This window comes from Passer montanus, unplaced genomic scaffold (assembly GCF_014805655.1).
Source record: "Passer montanus isolate IOZ18808 unplaced genomic scaffold, ASM1480565v1 scaffold50, whole genome shotgun sequence".
Lineage (NCBI taxonomy): Eukaryota > Metazoa > Chordata > Aves > Passeriformes > Passeridae > Passer > Passer montanus.
The window spans coordinates 254,320-278,317 of NW_024369930.1; the positions used below are offsets into that span (position 1 = coordinate 254,320).

Consider the following 23,998-nt stretch of genomic DNA (forward strand, 5'->3'; position numbering starts at 1 on the left):
TCAAACTGCCTAACTCCCCCCTCAGGCCAACTCCCTGTTTTGTACACAGAAGCAAGGGGAACCCACTCCCATTATGAAGAATTATGGCCACAGTTCAGGGTGACAAAACATCAGCTCAGGAGCTGGAACTGTGAGTTCTGGGCTGGCCTTTGGTAGCATCTGAAATGTTTTGATCCAGGGAAAATTTGAGTTGCCTGGTGAGTTCTCTGTCAGCTGCTGAACATTAGTGTTGCTCTCAGAGAACATGATAGATTTTTTGGTTGTGATTTTCTGCCAGTTCAGGGGTTATGGGTGTCCTGTGTCCAATTTGAACATTTGGCTGAGGGACATTCCCATGTATCCTCAGAGCTGGGAACTGGTGCCACATCTTTTACCCCAAGTACATCCAAGGTGCAGCTGGAAGTTATAGAAGTTGTGTTTTGATTTTGCTAAAATTTACTTTTGGACTAAATCTGGGACATGGTTATATCACAGGGGCAGGGATCTTTCTCTTTTTGGAGGCACTGTTCCATGATGTGCTAATTCCACCCCCAGACTGCATACGTAGCTGTCTAAGGAAGTGTTAAATACCTAATAATATTTTTGCCCTTCTTTGTCAGCCTGAAGGAAATATGAATAGATTTAGTTATTAAGATATTAAAGGAAGTTGGTTAAAACATTCTCTCCTCTGTGGGGACTTAAGGATTAGAGACGTGTTTCCAGACACAGCTCTGAATAATTTAGTTAGATAGTTTGCCCTCAGAGATCAGAAGCAAACGAACCATGAAATAGACCCTCTGGCTGTTATTTCCTAATTGACTTGATATGAAGACACTCCCAAATCAGGTGGACTGACATAGATTTAATTACTTATACTGCAATGCTATTATTTAGTAGTAGTAATATTGTAGCTGTGACAGCCCAAGATACAGGAAATTTCAAGTGTCTAAGAAAGGCAGTATTTCTTATTAGTCTCACAGATGGAAGAAGTGCACAAGCTTTCAGGCCCAAGGTCACTCCATTAGGTCACCAGCACCATTGCTCAATAAATTTGACCTCCATTTATTTAGAAGGAACAACTCTGTTCAGAGTTTAGTATATCAGGTTTTTATTTCCTGCTGGAAACACAATTTCCCTTTGCAAACAGCCTCATTACTAGCCATTTGCAGAGTAATTGCTGAAAGCTTTTTGTTCACTTCTTTAGAAGTATAGAGTTCAGAAACAGAAGGTCTGATCGAGATGCAAGACAAGATATAACAAAGAGATCTTATGCCAAACGCTTCTATTTTTTTTCCCAGATATGTGGGAAGTCTAATAAAGGTATTGCCTCTTCTTATAAATCTTATGACTCTATGCTATTATTTTTGTTAAGGAGCTACTGAAAACTCTCAGCAATCACCCTACAAATTTCTAATAATGAGGTAATTTGCAAAATGAAATTGTATTTGCAGTAGGAAAATAAAACCCTAAGTAGTGAATTCTATGGAGTGCATGTATTGAAATAATTGAAGCTCAAATTTATTGAACATTTTGTGGAAAAAAAAGAGCTGTAGAATGCCTCAGAGCTGGAATAAAGACACAATACCACAGTGAAACACAGGAATCTTTAGGCTCAGACATATTATGCAGCTCAGTTATAGCATTTGGCACATCTGACATATGCTGGTGGCGGACAAATAATTGGAGTATAGCTGGAAAGGTGAATGTTTCACACATCACATGGTGTAAGATTCTGGAGTGGATCTAGGAATATAATACATAAATGAAAAGAAAAATGACCTATATTTCATGAAGAAGTTTAATTAGAGTGTCTATTTTGGGAGTGCAGTTTTCTTACAGATCTGCTATGGAGAGTGCAAGGAGATTGTCACCTCCAAAGGTGAGCTCTGGCTAATGTGAGATACCATCAGGGAGGTGTGTAACTTCCTCCATCAATAGTTCTCCAGTTGTACTACAAAAGTGTGTCAAAGAATTCTTTATTTCTCTACCAATGGAGAAATAAAACTAATGCTTTCAGGAAGGCCCACCACACACATTAAATGTGCTCATCTTCCTTTGCAAAGGTATGAGCCTGGATTTTATTTTTACTCTTTTCCATATGATAAGGCAGTGGCTGGAGACACACATTTACTGAAATTGCAAGTTAATTCAGTATTCACCAGAGTCCATCTCAGCTGACCAAATGCTGAGTCAGCCAGAGAGGGGGAAGTGGGTTTCTCACAACAATGGATTTCAGTTAAAAGAGAGTCAGAAAAAGGATAACTCTTGGCTTTTAAGGTTATTCCTGCATATCACACACAAGCTGCCAAGGTAACACGTCATCTCTCCCAACATCTTCAGTGTTCATTTGCATGTGTTATGCTACAACGCACAACCTGCACGTCCTATTAATACTTGCAAATTCTTCTGTTCTCAGGGATAAAAGATAAAGCTGAGAGCACAGAATCATTTTTGCTAATGCTTTTCTCCACTGAATCAGTTCAGCAACAGCAATCACTGGACCTCAGGGGAAAATGTAAAATGAAAATGTTGATTTATTTGCCTGTTTTATGGTGGAAGCAGAGACACATTGATAGGATTAGACTGATAAAATGTTTCAGAGATCTAGAAAAGACATTAACAGTACTGCCTCAAACCTTCCTCTGACTTGAGATAATTTCTTCTCCAAAGAGCCTTTAAAGATGGGCTTTTTATTCTTTCAGTTACTGGAGCATTAACTAGCCATTAGCTATTTATTCAAATGGATGTGCAAATGTAATAGAGAAGTTTAACAAACTTTTTCAGCACATTTTCATCAGTTCCCAATACCAGTTTCATAGGCTGTTTTTAACCACAGTCTGGTAGACACATATCCTGGTACAGCAGGCCAATCTTTTACACAAACTGATCACTCAGAGCAGTGATCAGCTGCTGCATTCATCAGGGCAATAGAGAAATGTTATGGAAAATTTTATTTTTACAGAAACCACAGGTAAAATTTATTATTTGGGGTACATGGTATATAGTTATTTATGTCAAGGGAAGGAACCATAAGAGCACAACCTTTTGCTGTTACAGGCAATGACATAGTTGCTACTTAGTCTAGGAGAGTCAAGCAACCCCACCCCATACATTTCTGGATATGAACACTCATGTTTTGGTGTTTTGAAGCAAATTTAAGACTTCTTGTTAAAGTTAGAGCTACAGAGAAAGTGTTCCTACAGGAAATGAGCAGGATAGTTCTGTAGCAGAAGCACAGGAAGATGCTTGAGGCTCCAGAGCTGCACACGAACAGTTAGCTGATCACTACACAAATTCAGCCTTGGGAAGAAGGGAAGATGGTTTTTAGGGCATAATTAACAGAAAGAAGAGCATGTTTGCAGCATGTGCAAAACATCCTGTGAATGGTGAATAAACAAATGCAGTAACAAGAAGGTACAAGGCCAGTAACAGCCTCTCCAAGAAAAAGAACTGGGACTGTCCCCTGATTCTGGATGCTGGAACTCACCACTGCTGCTACCTGAACACCAGGAGGTTCTCCCTTCTGTTTGTGTGTAAAGACCATTGATTTTGGATTTGCTGTTCACTTGTTATAAATGCAGTCTCAACAATCATACATCAAGTATTATTTCTTATTACAGAATTGGGTTAAGCAAAGTAAAATTTTTAGGAACAGTGGGTGAATGCTCCTGTGAATGTGCATGTTCATGCCTCTCTGTGTATTTTCCAATTCATACCACAAATGTGGCTAATACTGGCTGACAGAATTATAATGATATCAAATGTAGCCCTTAGGAATCACATTCCACCCTGAAAATCCATGTTCTTTCAGCTGCAGAGTTACATGGGATTTCCATAACATTAAATTCTGTGTGAGGACTTTCTTCAAGCCTGAGCTTCCCTCAGCTTTCTCACACCAGCAGTTTCCCTGTTTCCTCTGAGCACAGTGCTTTCCCCTCCCTGAATAAAACGATGGTGTTTTCTTCCCTGAGCCTCATATTTCGTCTACAGAACTGACAAATATTTGTTATGTACAAAGGAATAGTTGCCTTAGCTTATTCCATCAAATTGTCTGGAATCTGTGTGTAGCATCAAGTAGAAATATGTACTGCATGAAACCTCCATTGAGTTGAGGAGAAATTGCAGATACACATTTAAAAAGTGAATATCTCCCTGCCTTCAGAAATGGTCTTGAATTTCTCCTGTAAGAAATGTGTTAGATGTATATGTGTCACTAGACTAGAAGAGATGGGATGATTCACTTTTTGCCAAGTAGAAAGATGGGCTTGTGCAAGAAAAACAAAACTCTAGGAGATGGAATTCAGATGCAAGACTGAGAGCAGGGACCTTCAGATTGTGAGGTACAATAACCTCTGCTTTCCATCTACTGGGTGTTTGCAGCCACCATTCCCATCCCCACAGCTTCTGGCTCTGAGCTGTTCTTCACATGCACTCAGGAAAGAGTGAGTTTTTGTGTGGAGACCCTACATCCCAAATTACTGATCTTCGTAATCTCTTTACAAAGTACATGCCTTAAGTTGAAGGATTTCCATTTGGAGACATGGTCCTTTCTGACAGTGCTGAACCCCTTTTTATCCCAACAGTGAGCAGGTGAGCTGTCCATGGATGGAGCAAAAAGCAAAAAAGCAAATCAAAAGATTGGTCCTGTAGCCATGCTACAGCTTGGATTTAATGGACATTTCTGTTAGAAATTTCTCTGCCTCTGATATCCCTGTGCATGAATTGTTCCCCTTGCCTTGAAGAATTTTAATATTCTTTGTCTTCACTTGTTACATGCTCAGTCAAATACACTTTCAAGGCAGGAAGAAGGAAACAAAAGGAAATTACTCACCCAGATAACAGCAATGAAATGTATTTCTACTTTATATTCTATATCTGCTAACTAAATAACCATAAATTTTGCAGCAATGCCAAGGCAGATATTCTCTGAGATGCTTTTAGAGGTGTTTAGAAACTTGGCTCTGACAAATGAGGAAATGAAAGTCATACACTTTTGTCTGTCAGGTCCATCCAGTTTGCAGTTGATGGGAGTTGTGTGGAAGGTCAGTTTGTGAAAAGCATGCATATGTAAAAGGAGTTTCTGCTCCATGAAGATGTAGAGATGGTTGCTTTTTGGAAAAATAGGAAGAATTTTGGGAAAAATATGTTAGTGGAAAGTGTAAACAATGGCTGTTTTCAGTTTGGGTTGAGTTTCTTTGTCCCTTTTTGTAGAGAAACAGCCCTGTATCACTGAGTGGTGGGGATTTTTTGCATAAGAATCAGAAATGGAAAAGACAAACTTGAATGGAATAGTTCAGGCTTTGCAGAAAGCTGAAACAGATTCACATGCTCATCTGAGCTGCAGTTTACAAGTAAAAATACAGCAGTTGGCTTGGGACAAGTTTGTCTGCAAACTGCTGTGTGGAATTGATGTAGGATTCAGGCCATGATCCATGTCTGGATAGCAGCACCAGGCTGGGTTGAGTGTCAGTGTCTCACTAATGCAGCTCTCCTGGTCTTGTCACTGTTTCTGTTTAACCACTGTTAACCTGGAAATATTTTTGTATTGTGCTCTACTGGGTGAAGAAAATATCTTTCAGGGATGTTGTGAAATTAAGGTTATTTAAAGGAGAAAATATACTTTTCTATAGAGTATGCTCCACTTCTGCCCTTGTAGTATAATTATTAGCTGCCAGCAAGGATATAGGTTTTGTAAACATATAATATTAAATTATCTTTAGGATTAAATATCTGGATTTGTGACTTTGTGTAGTTTTCTTCATCACCTTTTTGAAAAGATGAGTTTTCTTGGAGACTCACTGGAAGGACAGGGCACACTTGGATTACTCAAAAGAGTAAAATGGAATCACTGTTGTCCTCATCCTCGACATTTCTGTGGTCATGTTCTGAGCACAGCCTCTGCCTTTGTCAGCCCCTATTGCAGTATCTCAGCATGCAAGTGAGACTAATTGATATTAGATGTGGAAGTGACAAAGTGCTCTTTTGTAGCAGGTGGTAGAGAAGAATCTGGTCTTTCCATGGGCTTTTCAGAGCCAAATTAGATGTTAAAATGTAAGGGATAGGAATCCTGAACCAAAGCCTTCTTTCTCACCTGACATCTTCTCCTTCAAGGTCACAGGAAAAAGCAGACCTGACATCTCTTTACTTATGTGTAAACATTTATCCCAGGTAAATCTGCATGAAAAATAAGAATATAATTCCATGGTATGTCCTGGGTTGCCTTTCTACTGTAAAACCCAGTAGGACTGGGAAAGGGAATGTGCATTGTTGGGGGATGAAAAGGTTGTATGAGATTTCCTGCTCCTCTGAAGACTTGTACCAACCCTTGGTGTTAGGGATTCACATATCATTTGCCAGCAAAACAAAAGATATAATAATAACCATTATAAAACAAGCAGTAGGCAAACACAGGAGTCTGTGATTTAGAGAAATTAGGTTACCAAGCCTTCTGTCTCTCAAATATGTGATCTGAAATAAAATCATTGCTGTTTGCCAGTCATGTGTTTCTCCACAAACACAGGGTGTCTAATCTCATCCTCATTTACACATTCCCATGGATGCTGTGAAATCTAGAGATTTATGGCTGCCTAAAGGCTACATTATTAATAGGAGATAAGCAGCTGAGTATAAATTACATACAAGGCATAGACTATATAATTTTATGTTCAGTATTTCATAGCTCAGCTGAAGTGGTGGGTTGTTTAAATATTCAAGTAGAGGAAACTGAGATGGAGATCCAGCTGCAATTTTAGGGATGCCAAAGTACTTTCACCTAAATATGCCATTGTAACAAGTTTGGGGCTGTTGCTGGCCTGTGGTTTCTGCAGGCTTTCCAGGAATGACACCCAGCTGGGTAAAGGCCAAAGGCAACATACTTCAGAGACTTCCTGAGGACTATGAAGAAAAGCTGTTGGTGTTGTTCACCATCCTGCTAATGCTGCATTTCCCATCCTTCTGTCCATGGGAGCTCAGTGCCCACGTCAGGCAGAGACAGTGGCAGCCAGCAGTGGTGGCAGCAGGCAGTGGTAACAGTGGTGGCACCAGGCAAAAGTACCTTGACCCTGAGTTAGAGGGGGAGCAATGGTCCAGCACACCTTGGCCTCAGATGCTGGATCTTATCTCAAGGGGTAAAAACACAATTCAACCTCTGCTCCTGCTCACTCAGGCTAATTACTGTGACTTAGTGACCAAGGAAAGCATGAAACAGCAGCTTTTTATGATGGTCTCTGGCTTGATAGCAGACACCATTAACAGGTAGGTCACTGACCTGCCATCATGGTGAGAGAAGTTTTAATTTGGAAACATGTGCCCTTGAGAAGACAACACCTGTGTCCCTCTGCCAGCCAAGGTATCCAGTTCACAGGGTGCAGTGAGTGGCACACAACACATCCAGGGTGCAGACCAGTTACTCACCATCATGATACCTCAAACCTAAACTAGGTGTTGGAAAGGTTCTATAGTATTTTATTTTCAACCAATTTACATCTATAAAGACCTGAGCAAATTTGTCTGATTGCACAGCTGCCTTACCTTTCAGCAGGAAGTTAGCCTAAAGACCACCCAATCTGCTTTATTCTTTAATTTTATGATTTTATGTATTATGAATCTGTAGTATACCCCATTAAAATCTATATAAATGTGTGCATTTATATAAGGATGTAAATATCTTAATATATACACATACTAAAATTTTCAGGAGGACTACGAAAAGATTGGTTTATTTACTCTTGGAGGGTAAATTTACCCCAAGTAAAGGAACAGCAGATCCCATGATGCCTCTAAAGAGAAGAGCAAGGAGAAAGTAGATGGGGCCATCAGGATTACCAGACAATCAAAATCTTGCTGCAACTCTCTGTGTATTTACACCAATACAGCTCCAATACAGAGAGAATATGGGAAAAATCTCTGTGCAGGTTCTACTGTTCCTCTGCTCTGGAACAGCAAGTCTCAAGTGTGCTTTCAGAGACTGTCCCTTAGCTGCTTGCAAGGTTTTAAACACTATGACACATTTGTGGTCCCTGGAAAAGGCAGTTATTTTTTCCTATAAATCCTAGACATCTTTTTCATGTATATCTTTAATTAGTATCTTGGGGAATTCACTCATTTTCCTTGCTTTTATTAGCTACAAATCCATCATGTATTACATTTTTACAACTTTTATGATTAACAAGGTAGTGGATGCCTTCTGCCCATGTGAGCTTTGCTTTCATCTGAAAGAATGTTCTGGTTTATTCTACAAATAAGCATCACAAGGAGAGCCACGAGGACCTCACTGCTGACTGAGTGCTGAAGGCAAGGAGGATCTGACCCGATGAGAAGGAGCTCCTTGGGTGAGGTGATGGAGTAGCAGGGCCACCTGCTGCAGAGCCTGGGCTTTGAGCTCTGGCTCTAGCCTTCACAGGCACTCCCTGCTGTGAACTCACAGCCAGCCTTTGAAGTTTCTGCAGCTGTAATCTCTTTGTGATAGCGAATGCAGCATTCCATGGTCTGTTCTCCATGCAGCCTGGCTGAGCACTGAGTTCTGAAGTGCACTTCTGACAGGAAATATTTATGGCTAAATCCCAGAGCAGGGACCATGCAATGCTGCTGTGCTCAGAAATAAGGTGACATCTGCTTGTTGCAGACCATGACTTAAGCTCTTTCTTACTTGGTTGGAACAGATGGAAATGGCCTGTGAAATTGTGTTCCCACAACAGAAGTCACCAGTGTTCCAGAATAAATGAGAAGGTGAATTTGTGCTTCTGCTTCATATTATTTCAGTGTTGACTGCGGCAGAGTGAGGAGGAAGAGAAGGGAAAAACTTCTATTCTTACATGAACCACATAGAAATGTAAGACCAGGTAAGAATAGAAGTTTTGTCATAAAGTCCAGCGGGGGAAAGGGGACAAGACAGACCTGACTTACAACCCTTTTCTCATTTAGAGTAGTCATTCTGGTTAGCCAGGGGAGAGGACTTGCCCAGGATAAGCTGTTTTTGATGTTACAGGTTTTGCTGTAGAAGAGATGGATTTCTGAACACAAGACAGTTTGGTCCATAACAATGATTCTGGTAACTCAGGAGAGAGAAAAGGATGGGAAAAGACACTGAGTACTTTATATACGCATTGCCTAAATTTTTGAATGATCTTTTTTCCAAGTCAAGTACTTTAGCCAAATTCCTCCAACCATTAGCTGTGCAGATTCAGAAAACTGAATAAGACATGTGGACATGCGTACATGCCAAAATCCAACCCCCCTCTGCCCATATGCTCCCCCACTAGACTGAGGGCAGGATTAGTCCTGTTACAGCATCAGCCCTGCTAAACGGAGTGGGAAAAGCTGGAGCCCAGCCCTACACTCTTGGTTTATCCTGCACAACACTGGAACTAATGCTGGTCTTCCATTATCATGGCTGCCCTTCCTCACCCTCTATCCTGCACAACCAGATAAGGAACACTGGAACTAATGCTGGTCTTCCATTATCATGGCTGCCCTTCCTCACCCTTCCCTTCCAATCCAATGTCCCGGAGGAGCAGCTACCCCAGACAGCAGCATGTAGGGCACAGCTGTGCAGGACCCTGCCACTGTTTTATCCCAAATGATGGACAACCCTCTCACACTGTCCTGGCACTTGTCAAACTGTCCCTTCCACCCTTGTGAGGGAGCAAGGCTTCTGGATGTGTGGGTTCACTCTGGGTTCACACCCTCCCAGGAGCCCCTCTGTATGCTGCTCTTCACCAGGCAATGGCTGGGTATGGTGAGAAGTTGAGTTTACTCTGTGCTCTCTGCCATGGAGACCTTTATTTTTGTTCAGCACTTCTTTGTTGTTCTGGTAATAGAAGTTAACAGCCTCTTGAACTGGCATCTCTTTATCAGCAGAAAACCATCACGATTTAGAACATCAAGTGCTGCACTTGTGCCCTCAGGAGGGAATGTAGAGGATGGGAAGATCAAGAAGATGAACCAGCCTATATCTCTTTGAAAGGCCAAACAAACACTGAAATTGAGCAAGTGCATTTATCTAGGGGCTGGACTTTGCATTCGCACATCCTGCTGCTGGAAGCTGGAATTAGGCACAGGTATTTCTTTTTTCCTTTATTAGAAAGATTCAGAATATCACGACATTTGTCATATGTGTCTTACTGGCTTGCAAGAAAATTATGTGCTTGGTGTATCTCACAGACAATAAGGAGTGAAATCTCTGTCTTCATCCCACACTGTAGTTCTGTGAAGTTATTTCGATTTAATCAAAAAGGAGAAATAAGTAGGAACCCAGAGATATTAGTGAAATTACCTGTCACACAGCATGTCAGCAGCAGTGGCAGCACAAGGATGCACAAATCCTGCCAATCCCCTACAACCACCCTGCTGTTGCTGGTCCCTGAATATTTCCTTACAAATCACATTATTGCTGTTCCTGGGAGTCTCACTTCAGGCTTTCAGCTAAATGGCAAAGTGAAAATAAACCTTAATCACTCTATGCTCCATCTGTAGTCAGTAGCAAGAGATGTAGGGGCAAATCATACCTCACATGGGCTGGAGCACACTCTGTAAGTGCTGATCCCCTCCATTAACTGTAATCAAAGACTAATCAAAACTAATTTGAGTGTGAAGGGTAAATGTCTCAAATTGCTCCATCCCACACCAGTCATAGGAATGCACCCGATCGTTTACTCAGACTGGTGTGTGTCAAATTCATGTTCCAGCAAACTGGGATGAGATATTCAGGGCCACTTGCTTGGTGCCTTCCACCATTTCTTTGCTTGATTTCTACGCTTGCAGGGCTTATCTATGTGGACCTCTGCCTTTTAGCAGAGCAGGCATTGCTTAAATAGCTGTTCATGTGTCTGCAAATATGGTTATCATTGTTCTGTTTCTTGCCTGCTTCCTTGTGGTGGGTCTGGATGGCTCCCCAGGCTAAAGAAGAGAGAAAATCCACAACCTGACTTGGCTGCAGTGCAGCTGCTGGACTGGTAACTTCCATGCCACTCTCTCTCTGTGCTGGGAAAACATTCTCAGGTTTGGAGGTGGAAATATGAGAGCATCATTGAGGAAATTTACCATGCAATAAGGTCCTCATACTGCATTAACAACACACACAAAGATTTCCTTCAGCTAGGAAAGAGTAAAGAATAATTCTTGGTCCCATAGAAATCAATGACAAGACTTATATGTATTAAAATCTCACATATATATTAATTCTTCACACCCTTCTGAAAGGAGGAAGGGATGGAAGACTTGCCTAATAAGTCACTACAAAAAAATCACTCACTTGCTTAAAAAATAATTATATTAAAACAGGGATTCATATTGTAATGGAAGAACTAATAATAAAGAAAGGAGATGAGCAAATAATGTTGTAAGCTGTTAAAAAATGTATATGGAACAAAGCCATTGGAAAAGAACTTGACAGGTTTCTTAATGTTTTAAATTGGAAATGAAAATTAATGGAATATAAAGCTTTTCAGAGTTTCAAAGATTTCTATGCTGATTTTTAATATAATTAATTTGGTTCAAAAAAGAGCCTTCTGTTTTCAAAACTGAAAAATTACAGGCTTCAATTTTTTTTCCAGCTTGAACAGCTTCAACTCCCAATTCATAAAAAAATAAAAGATATTTCAGTCAAAGTTAAAACTAATTTTTCTGGCTCTAGATAAATAACAATTTTCTGGAGATTTTAGTGAAAGAAAATCAGGGTTATTTTGACTTTATATGTACATGTTGAGTGGGAAAATGCTTGGGTGCTTAAAAATGTCTGCATGTTAGAAAAATTATTAAGAATCCTATATTTGAACAAAGGTTGCTTAGTCTTAAGGCTGGACTCTATTAATAGTATTTTCATTTAAGCTCATAACAATACCTGTACTGTCAGAAAAATCTTCAAAATAATTGAAGTTTAAAAGATTGAAGTGCCTACTCATTTAGGTAGGTCATTACAGTTGTGAAGTATTTCCCTGGCAGGGACAGAAGCACACCACTGCCTTCCCTCCTGATCAGCATGCCAGGAATCAGCTCCCATGAAGTGCTGTCCTCCTAAAACCAATTGATTTAACAATTTAAAGACTTTCAAGTATTTCTGAGGATAAGTGCAGACAACCGAGAAAAGAGCTTCTATGTTGCAAGTGCTGTGAGGAGGGCAAGGAGAAAGGATTATTCTTAATTTCTAGAGGTCTAAACCTCAAAAGTTTGCTTCAATCTGCCTTGAGTACTTGGCTACAGCAGCTGCACCCCACTGGGAGTTAGAGAAGCACCAGGGATGTGGTTGGTAGTATCCAGAAGTAATCTGAGTCAAACGCTGAGAACATCTCTAAAGGAGGGGAAAGTTCAAGCTCCAATTTGACAGTTTTATGTAGTTTTCAGTGTTATTAGCATTGTACAATTACTGAAGATCTCTTGGGACTGAGCATGCTGCGTCCTACACGTGTTTATCCTTCAATTCCTCTTGGAGCTAGCTCTCACTCAAAGCACAGCATGATGTTTCCTTACTATCAACTCAGGCAGTTGAGAGTATCAGTTTCGTAATACATAGAAATTCAAGTTCTACCTAGATGCTTCAGAAGAAACTCAGACATGAAGAAACAAAAACCCAGGGTTCTACACAAAAATACAGGGTTCTACACTTTACTTCTTTCCTCTGTAGATCTATTTAGCTTTGCTAAAGTGCAATATTGTAATGGCATAATATAAAAAAACTAAACTCAGCCTTATGTGGTGGCAAAACCACAGAGGTGCCATGTGCCGTGCAGCCAGTCCCCATGAAGTTTGCTCATATCATTCCAGATTGACCACAGCCCTGCACTTTCTGCACATGTTTAACGTAGCTTTTTTATACTTTGTCATTAAGCCTGTGGTTCTGTAACAGGCAATGGCACTACCCCATATATTTAAATAGTTTATGTACATCTGCTTCTATGACAGGAATTATTACTTTACTATTGCAAGGACATTAGCCATGGTCCAGCTATTATGTAGATTTGTAGCAAAGCGAGGGAGAGAGGGCCAAGTCTTGGCATGGGATTAGCAGGCGGCTGCCTGGTGTAGCAGGTGGTGAAAGGACCATTGGCTTTCAGACGTGCCCAACCTGGCTGTGAATTAAATGGGTGTTGGTGTGTGGGATTTTAGAGGATGGAGTGCAACATTGCCAAGACCAGCTGTTGCCGCCTTCACCTCTTCCTTCTGCTGGAAGAAGGAGGAGCATCACCCTGGCTTTTTTAGGGTTCTCATTAAGAACTTCTTCCTTCTCCTTTCTGTCTTCTTATAGCAGGAGTGACGTTGCCTGTGTACCACCCTGGTCTGAACTGTGTAAATAGTTTCTACGAGAAATTTGGCTGGCTGTTACCATAACTGATGAACATTTCCTTAATTGCTGTGTTTAATTACATTCTGTAGGTACCAAAAGAGGAGGCATTACCTGTAAAGTTTACTTTCAGGAGATAATCTTTGTACAGCTTCCTGCCATCCAGATGCTTCATGGCATCACAGAGTTTGGTGGTGTTAGGGCAGAGAGTCCTCTGCATTTTATGCAAGGCATGAGCCATTGCATACACAGCATTCACAACAAACATGATCTTGGATTCTTGCTCGTAGTTGGAACTGTTGATGGTGAAGTGCTTTTCACAAGCCTTTCTATGCGGTTTCCTGTTCTGCAGGTTGCACTGGAACTTTTGCTCCCAGAAATCCTTGAACCAGGGGTTGCGCCTGTTGTTGTAAGGGCTGAGACTTTGGAAGTACTTGTCAAACTCTTTAACCGGATGGGAAGCCAGCTCCAAGGTTATGGCCCCGGACGCAATGTGCTCGTTGCCCTTGACAATGCTCTCCTGCGCTCCCCACCCGTCGCTGGCAATCCAGGTGAAGGACACGTTGAAGCGGTTGGCGGCCGCGATGAGCTCCCGGGAGTCGTCGCCGCGCATGAAGAGCACCACCACCCTGGCATTGGGCTTCTGCAGCAGCTCCCTGATCACGCCGTCGTAAGACTTCCTGATGTTGGACCGTCCCACTTTCTCGGAGGTGGCGATGCAGATGTTGCGCAGGCGAGCTTCCTGCTCAAAGGCTTCAATTCCAGTCTCCCCGTAGTCTCCTTCGGAAGCCACCGTGGAAACGTAAGTCCAGTTGAAAAACCGCAAGATTTCGGCCATGGCTTTCGCTTGGTAGAAGTCCGGGGGCACTGTCCGTGCGAAATAATCGTAGCGGGATTTGTCGCTCAGCTTGGCGCTGGTGGAGGCGTAGCTTATCTGGGGGATCTGGAAGAGTCTGAGCAAATTTGCCACCTAGAGACAAAGCAGGGTGCACAGATTATTAAAGAGGGGTATTTATAAAATGGAACAGAAACACTTAGGGAAAGGCACTGACAGTGTTTTTTAATGAGAGATGTTCTGACAATCACAGATTGAGGGTGTTGATAGAGGATGTTGACAACAAACCCCAGGGAAAGCATTGCACTGAGCATATGCACAAAACCTGTTCTGATGCCCAGTTAATTCCCTGGGTCCTGCTGGGACTGTAATGGACCTTTGTTTTCATGAAACTCAGCCTGTTTAAACAACAGATAATTAGACACAAATGGACAATATTTTTCAGTTTCAGTCTGTGTTCCTTACTAAAGCCTGGGGATTTACATGCCTTTGCTGTTCATATTAGGATTCATCTTCTCCAGGATTCATTGTATTTGATGACCAAATGCACTAATAAGACATAAATTTCTGTTTTGTGCAAATATCACAAATATACAGGCCTTTTGCAGAACTTTCTAATCTCAGTTGTTCAAGGTGAGTCCCCACCTCTCCTCTTTTTTACTCATTTAAGCTTTTTTTTCTGAGATGTTCCGGGTACAGACCAGCTGAGATGGTACATTTTTTGCATGTTGGTACTCTTCAAGTGTTTCACAATGTCACAGAACCACAGAATCACAGATTCACAGACTCACAGAATCATTGAATGGTCCTAATTGGAAGACAACCTCAAGGATCATCGAATCCAGCTTTTAAGTGAATGGCCCATATGGGAACCAAACCCATAACTTTGTAATTATAAGCACTATGCTCTATCCAGCTGAGCTAATGTCATGCTGACCTACAGTTTTTAATAAAAAATAAATTTTTAAAATAATCTCTATTTGTCCTTCCAGTTTGATTTATGTGGTCCAAAGTCTTGCTTTTTCTCTTTTTTTTTTTTTTTCCATATTTGGCTGTGTCCAGTGCTGAATTATTTCCAAATCTACTCTGCTGCTCTCACAGAAGTGCAACTCTTGATCACATCTGGAAAGAAATGAAGAAAGGTTATAGTAGTTTTTTCCTGTTATAGTTTCTTAAATGGTAAAGAGGTGATTGGTGACTGGAAGTTCTGTCCAGTAAATAAAATTTGAAGCTAATCTTAGAGTACAGACTGATGAAACCATTTAAAAAGCAACAATGTGCTTGAGATTTCTGCAGTAGTGTACTTGAGATTCCCAAGGGAAACGTATCAAAAATTGCCCAATCCTTTTTTTTAATCTTCCCCAGATGTTTCTTTGACCACAGATTGTCTGTAGGAATTCAAAGGCAAAGGACTGTTTTAAAAAATATGTTGTAGAAGAGGCAAATTTTGAAGACTCAGACATTAATAGCAAATTAGACAGTCTGGTAAAAAACAAAACAAAACAAAACAAAACAAAACAAAACAAAACAAAACAAAACAAAACAAAAAAAACCAAAAAGCAAACAGAAGAATTTTATTGCTTTTCAGCAACCTGTATGACTTAGGATTTTATAGATTTAGATTCTGTCTTTTCTGTGATGCAGACACTGAACTAATGCCCTCGTAAACTGGTGTAAACTCATCTGGGCCAGACTGCTGTGAGTCATATACATACATGGACTTTCACAACCTCTGGGCCACATGGAACCAAGGACTTCAGGAAGTTCCTATCCTCCTGTACTTCTGGAACACCAGGAAAGACTAGGTGTGCTGGCACCTCAGCTGTAGATGTTGAGTTGAAGTTTGCCTTCACAAAAAACCCCAAAATATTGGTAGTGGTTTATTTTAGTTTAAGCCAAAATAAAACCTTTCCTACAGTGCTTGGAAGGAGTATCCTGAGCTTTAGCTGACACTGCAGTTTTGCCAGTGGGTACAGGCACAAGGCTGGGAAGTGCTGCAGCTGAACGAGTTCCTGTCCCTCAGAAAGCAGCTGTTGTGTTCTTAACCTCCCTGCTGGATGGTAACAGTCATTAAACCGCCTTATACTGCAAGTGTGGGATTTAATTTGCATCTGGTGATGGAAATGAACAGCTTTAAAGCAACAGGATGGGCAGAGAGGCTTGTTCTGTCACCAAGGTACAATGGATGCTTTGTGCATTGTTAAGTCCCTGTGGCTTTGTAACTTTGATTACATGCCCACATATCCACATGGTTTAGTTCACATGTCCTCTCTCAAGAGCACTCCGATTTGGTAATAAGAATGTACTCCATGTAGCTATTCTGGAACATTTCCTGCAGAACTGTGTGGGCTGGAATTGCTATTCTTGTCTCAGTTTATTCTAGCAGGAATTATTTTATTTGTGCTAAACCATAATGAAGATATGTACACATATTGTTCTGCATCTCCCCCCTCAAACTGCCTAAAGAAGTCCATTTTCAGCAGCTCGGGTAATGCTGGTCAGTGAGTGGCCAAGCCTTCAGCTCACAGAAAGGTGCTCTTAACAAATATAGCAGCTTTATAGTTAGTTTGGTTTCTTTTGCTTTTTTTTCCTGTTTGTGCCTTTTTAAAATTTAAATTTTTTTTTCTTTTAGTCTAAGCAGCAAAAGCATCCAGAGAACTACTCTCCCAGTTTACATGGGGGCCCCCAGCCTTGGAGGCCACTGTCTTCCAGGGTCCCTGCAAACACCTGTAATTCTCATTCCTGTGCTCTGGGAGAAGAAAGTTCTCATGTGTTTACAGATGTTTGCTGTAAAGCTCTTCATTACAAAGCTGTCCAGATGGTAGATTTTTCATGGACTAAAAATTAAAAAAAAAAATTCAAAGAAGTCTGATTAATCATAAAGGATAGTGATCCAATCATCCCTGAGAACTATTACTGCTCATGGAGTTCAGTGAAGTTGTATCTGTTATTAATTCAGATCAGGACACTCTTCTTGAAATTCTCAAGCAGGGATTTTCTGGAATATTGTAAGGTTATGGTATTAGGGACTAATTTTTCAAAAAAGCTCAAGTCTCAGGCACTTAGCTGATACAATTGATTTCAGAACAGTCCTTTTTCCCAGCCATTTTTGTGCTGATCTGAGCGTTTGATCATGAAAATGTTATCCTGGTTAAGAGACTAACAGGATCTAGCAGGTTCTGCAGAGGAGCTGATATCTAAGACTATGTCTTCTCAGGGTAGAGGACAGTGGTATGTAAGCCAGAGTTATGTGCACTGAGATTGAACCACCTGGGACACACCTTCAGTGTAGCTCTGTGCTGCCTTGGCATGTGTGGAACAGCTTCAAAATAGCAGTGCAGATCCAGCTTTAGCTCAGTGAAATAATTTATTCTGGCAAAACTCCAGGGAGCAATTTAATCAAGCCGTAGTGCATGCAATTAGTGCCTGAAATCCATATGTTGGCACTTAAGCAGCAGTAGTAGCCAGGTTTTTTTTGCTGTCAAAACTGGTGGGTTTTGCAGATACCTTTGAAGACAAGTCTGGATGTTCTGCCTCTGCAAACCAAACCAGCCACTTTGCAGAGCTTGCTGTGAATAAAGCATGGCAATAGAGTCTGCATTCAGAGAGATGGGAAACCTTTATTTGCTTATTAGTGCAGCCACTCTCAGGTGCCCACTCCCCAGGCAAACCTGGCTCTCACTCAGCTGCTGGGTGGTGATTTGGTGGGGGATTTGCTGCCCAGCATGAGCATGGCAGTAAGTCCAGTGCCAGCCACAGGGACATACTGGCACCACATAATCCTGCAAATGGAGTGGCTGTGGCACTGCCAGGGGAGACCAGTGTCCCTCTCCCTCTCCACATCTGTCACTTCTGCTTCTCTGAGCTGCAGGGACAGGATAAATGCCTGTGGGATGTTGCCAGTCTTGCTTAAAACACTGAAAATGGCTTCATAACAACCACCTGCAAGGAGCCATGAATTAGATACAGCTATCAAACACATGGACCTGGTTTCTGGGAGTGTTTGTGGCCATCCAAGAATCCTGCTGGTGAATGGGGACAGATAGGTTACACCTCTATGTCTCAGTAACCTTGATCTATCTTATGATCTATTGAATCTCATAGAACACTTTCTTAACCTTCATAAGATTTTTATTTTTGCTGGCAGTAGGATATATTCTAATGTTTTTGTTAAAAATTTCCCTTTCTAATGGCCCTGAGATTATTACGTGGATTTTTTTTTTGAATGTGTATAGGACTGGAAAACACAGGAAACATTTTGGAGAAAAGAAGAAAAGATAAATCTCAGAAGTGCTGGAACAGGTAGAGTGTCTTTACCATAACTCACAAGTGTGTATTGCACATTTGTTGGACAGAGGAGGCCCCTTGTTAGATTACAGTGCTCTCTGCCCTTCTGAAATTTAACCATGAGAGAGTCTCATGGCACTTAACATGGCTTAATGAATCTAATTTCACAGATCTCCTTTGAGACAGGGAAGAGCGACTCTGAACAGACAATAAATTAGGCTGTGGAGCAGAATAAAATTAAGGTAGGAGTTTTTTCTCTACTGAGAAACTGGGTAAATTTCTGTTTCTCTGCGCTGCAATCTGTCCTAATGGAGATTCTTTTGTTGCCTTGAGTCTCCTGAGAAAGTCTTTCTATTTCTGGGAATAAGATGCAAGTCCAGATTCCCACAGCAAGAACCATGGCAAAGCCATGTCCCAAGGTTTTTCTAAATTTCATTGCTATAACACAGGGCCTGAGTCTTGCTTTGAAAGAACATGGACTGCAGCTAGTGTATGTTTTATCCAGTTCCTAAATGATGGTAATCTACTTTGTTGGCTTTTTGTTATTATTTGGGCAGCTGGAAGTCAAACTGCATCTAAAGCATTCATACCAATATATAATACAGAGGGTTTTTTTCCTGATTTAAATATTTATTGTTTCTTTAATCTAAAAATATACCAAAAGTTTGGCAGAAAGGGTTATTTTAGAAAGGCAGGAAAGAAACACTGGTTGTTTTTTCCTGATTTAAATATTTATTTTTTCTTTAATCTAAATATACCAAAAATTTGGCAGAAAGGGTTATTTTAGAAAGGCAGGAAAGAAACACTGGTTCTGGATGGGTTGGGTTGTGGGTGTGTGGGAGGTGGCAGACATACACCTAAGGTAAAGACCAAAGGAGGTCCTTCTCTAGCCAGCAGTCTCCACTGACCTGTGCAGTCTCCCCATGGTCTCAACTCCCGGAATGTACATTTTTTCTCAGGTTACACTCTCCCCTTTTTCAATTTATTAATATTTTCTTCTATCCTCTGGTCCTGCGTCATGTTGATAAAGACATTCACTTTGTGTTCCTGAGAACAAACCTGTAGATACTGAAAAGCTGATATTAGTTTCCCACCAAACCTTCTCCAGGCTAAACATGTGCAGTTCCTTCAATTTCTTCCTGTAGGGTTTGTGCTCCAGATTCTCCTTCCCATTATTATATTTGTATTTATTGAATCTTCTTTTTACCAAGGGACCCAAAGTTAGAGGTAACACTCTAGATGTGGTCCAATGACAATAGAATAAACAGAAATATTTATTCCCATCTCTGTACTGGCTATGTTCTGCAGATACAGCCCAGCAGGCTGTGAGCTTCCAGACTGGCAATAAATATGAGCAATACTGAAAAACTGGGGTGTACCATAATTTTCCTTGTTCCCTTGGGATTTAGTAGGCTCCTACCTGGGGACAGTGTGACTCAGAGTGACTAAGTCTGGACACTTCTGGCATACTCATATAATTTGGAAGTATTTGGGAGGAGGAGAGTTCAGTGATGAACATGCAGCTGCTCACCTTGGACCCAAGAAAATATTTACTCCAAGCTAATTTGTTTTCAAAGAGAAATTAGGACCTTAAGGGTCTCGCTGCTTTCAGAACTGAAAAACCTTTATCAGCCTGGAACATCATCCCTCCTTGGCCCATTTTTAAACTAAGGGTGCCATCTCTGGGATATCATAATAAGCACTAATGAAGGCAGTGACTGCACAGGGGCTGTGTCATGACCTGCAGCAGAAAGCACCAATTTGGCTTCATCAGAACCCCAAGCACTGACACAGAAGATCACTGGGAATGCCAATATCCCAGTTTTTTAAAGCATTAAAGGTCACTTGTAAGGAACTCAACCAGATGCAGTGAGGTTATTTAGGAGTCCCAGCCTGGCTTGTTCTCCTGTGGAATCTTCTGGTGCATTGCAGGACTGAAGCAGTGGTTTCCATCAGATTTCTCCTTTGGTTTTAAGTAGCCTGTTTCCTACTTTGTAGTAATGTTCATTAATATAATTGCTTCCAAAAGGTAACTCAGGAAAAGATAATTTACTACCAAACAAATAAAAAATGCCTGGCATTTTTTGTTAGCGGGAAGAGGGGGAAAAGAAACATTAGTTTTAGCCTTGCTCTTCTCCTGAAAATTTAGGTAATGAAGCTGGGAAAAATACAGCTAAATGTTTGCAGTGGACTCAGTAGCTGCCACACACAGAGAAGCAGTGTTTGAACTGTGGAATAACTTCATCTGCAAAATGAACATCAGAAATAAGGAATACTGTCAGAATAACAGCTAGGATTTCTGCACAGGACCTGGGAATTTCTTTTTATATTTGTGTCTGTCCTGTGCAATAAAAAGTAAACCATGGAGGGCATGCAGAGAAATGTTGTGCTTTGAAGGAATTGTTTGGAAATATTTTTTTTCTTTTTTCCTGCAGGGGATGGCACGGTGAGCTGTCACATATGCACTCTGACTCCATACAGCATTACTGTTGCAGTGAAGTAAGCTGAGAACCAAACCTGCACCCTGAAAAGAGACCTGTGCAGGAGACCTTGCTTTGCATGAGAGTGCAACTCTTCTCTGAGACTTCATAAACCTGACTGTAACTCATGTCCCATGTACACATGACCAGAAAAGGTACTAAAACTGGGGCTGTTGGTTCTAAAGGAACATGGAATTACTTCTGGAGTTCAAGGAGCTATCAGTGATAAATATGGTCATTTGAGACTCGTTAACTGATGAGTAAATTCTAGTCAGAAAGGGTAGAATGAGTGTAGAGTAAGGCCTAGTCAGAAGGGGTAGAATGAGTATAGGTGATATCTAGGTGACCCTAGCTACTTCTTCGTTTTGGCCACTTTCTCTTGTAGTGGCATCCTTTCCTGCTTGGAAGAGTTTATTGCTCTCTGCAACTCCCTGGAAGGAGATTGCAGCCAGGTGAGGGTAGGTCTCTTCTCCCATGTAACAAGTGATAGAAAAAAAGGAAGGGGTCTCAAGTTGAGCAAGGGGAGGTTTTTTCACTGAAAAATTTATTCACTGAATCGGTGGTCAGGCTTTGGAACAGGCTGCCCAGGGATGTGATGGATTCACCAGCTCTGGAAGTATTCACAAAACATGTAGATGTGGCACTTGGGAACATGGTTTAATGGTGGACATGGCAGTGCTGGGTTAAAGGTGCCATTCAATAATCTTAGAGGTCTTTTCCAACCTCAGCAATTCTATGATTCTCTCATTGTATGGTAGAGCTCCTTCCTTCTTACCTGTGATCTCAGTGGTTACTTATCTATCCCTGTAAAGCCTTACAACTTCCTCTTAGCAAAAAGACAAAATGCACACACTTAAGAAATAAAAATTATAGCCTCAAATCAAAATGACTACAAAGTAATTGGTTACTGTGGGATTTTCAGAGAAGCCAGAGGGAGGTATCCATATTCCTTTGAAATCTCTAGGAAATAAATGCTCAGTGTTCTTGGGGCATTTGAAAATCTCAGCCCAGTGGCTTTCAGGTTCTGAATGTGGACTAGAAACAAAGAGAGGAACAAACAGCAAGGGTCTGGCTGAGAGGTGGTGGAAAGAGGGGAAAGAACAGAGATAAAACAGCAAGGATTGGGCTGAGAGGTGGTGAAAAGAGGGGAAAGAACAGAGATAAAAGAGGAAAGAGCTTAAAGGAGACACATGGAAGCTGGCAAGCGCAGTGCATGTGTAGCTTAATGCTGGTGGTAGGTGGTCCATCTCACAGAATGGATTTTTTAATCAGGATCTTGTTTACTTTCACAAGCACAAAATCACCAGAAGCTGTCAGTGCACAGCACAAATGGTAACCCTCTGAAACCCCCTGGTAAACCTCTGAAACCCCCTGCACATGTCTCCTGCCCATATCCCTGTGGGATCAATGCACAGTGGGACATAGAACCGCGTGCTATGTTTTGTTTATTTTTTGGTCCATTTAAGGATTTTACATGATTTTCAGTGGTGATGGAAGTCAGGAGCTATTGTTAAGACTCTGGTTGAAAGATGGTTTATCCTTGGAGGAAGGAAATGAAGGTGATTAGCTTTCAGGCTCCATGAGCCCTTGGCAGACTTTTGTGGCTAAGGAGAAATGACAGCCAGGAAAAGATTGCCAGTAAATGAGTACATATTTTGAATTTCATGCCAGATGGTCACTCACTTTGGAGTGGCTTTAGCTTTTGTGATAGCAGCAATGCACCGTTAAACCTGCTGAAGTGGTTTTGTTACAGTTTACTTGAGACACAGCAAGGAACTGAAGAGAAGACAGCAGGGCACTGGTTTCTGTTCTGTCATTTTTTCTGGATGAGGATCTAAATTGGAAATAACTTTCATGGTCATGATCTGGAGGTCTTGTGGGTTGACAGCCAGGTGACAGTCAATCAACAATCTTTACATCCATGTCAGTATATTATACATAGAAATTAAAAATTCAGCCCACCTAAAGACATGTTTTAATTTTCTAAGAGCTGACTGAAGGGAATGGACTCTAGTCTTCATTTTCAGAAGAATCCAGTTTTCAGAAAGAGGGAAGAACAAATCCAGCACTTGAATAAAGGTATTCCTGCTTCCACATGCTCTTCCTGGAAAGAGCTGACCTAAGTATCTTAAACGTGGAATTGGGATTGGCTATGCAGGCGCTCCTCTACAAATGAATGCTGCCTCTTTTTCTCATAATTTTTACTGTGTCGATCTCTCCAAGGAAAACATGTTTGAAATTTCTGTTGTAAACTAAGAAAGAGTGGATAACCTGGATCAGATGAAAAGCCATGAGCCCAAAAGAAAACTCTCCAAATTTTGAATTCTTCACTTCCTGATGCTAGATGCAACTCAAATCAGAATTTTATTTCATGAAAACAGCTTTTTAATTTTTTTTAAACATGTGACTAAGAATATCCTGGCCCGAGTTTTGAAGAATCAAATGCTGTGCAGATTGGGCTCACTGCTAATTTAAACACAACATCTAAAAACTAATTACCCAGATCATCATTAACGATAATAGCCTAGTCTGACCAGAAAATAATTAAGCATTCTGCATTCTCTTGTTGTTTTTAGTCTCTGTAAAAAGTGCCTATCGCACATACTGACTCAGTGGGGAAGGTGTTCATTGCTGATTTACCAGCAAAATCTTTTATTCCTTAGTGGAAGGGTAATGAAAGAAGTACAAATCTGACAGCAGGAGCATCATGAAGTGATTTGGCAGACAGCTGTCCAGAAAAAAGCAGGAGAGGGAGGGCGAAGGGAGGGGAAGAAAAAATATTGAAATATAAAGACAAATTCACAGGAGGGGGAAAAAAAGGGCAGAAATATTTTTTGTCTGAAGAACTCAGCATGTTTTATTTTAAGGCTAAGAAACTGCACTGTAGATTTATGGTATTTACAGCTCTCAGCAAAAGAAAAATGCTTGCCAGAGCTACATCTGGAAGCATCCAGCATCCTGAATGCTGCTTGAAAACACAGGGCAAGGGGGTGCTGAGCCTTGCACACACACCCCTGGTGAAATATTTCAACTTTCAGCAGTGGTGTGATTCTAGTTGTTACTGGAGCTATTCTGTCCAGGTGACTGGCTCTGAAATTGGTATGGCACCAAAATGCTTGCCTTCAATGCCTGAAAGTCCTT

At 41.1% G+C, this 23,998-nt stretch overlaps 1 protein-coding gene across 6 annotated transcripts in view; it reads right to left on the reverse strand.

Moving 5' to 3' along the window:
- The window catches only part of GRM3 (glutamate metabotropic receptor 3), a 103,393-nt gene that overhangs the window by 18,046 nt on the left and 61,349 nt on the right, over positions 1–23,998 (reverse strand). For all 6 annotated transcript variants that reach the window (XM_039723772.1, XM_039723774.1, XM_039723776.1 and 3 more), the window contains one exon: positions 13,370–14,225. In XM_039723772.1, the coding sequence (XP_039579706.1) occupies positions 13,370–14,225 (856 nt within the window). The remainder of the gene's footprint in view (positions 1–13,369; positions 14,226–23,998) is intronic.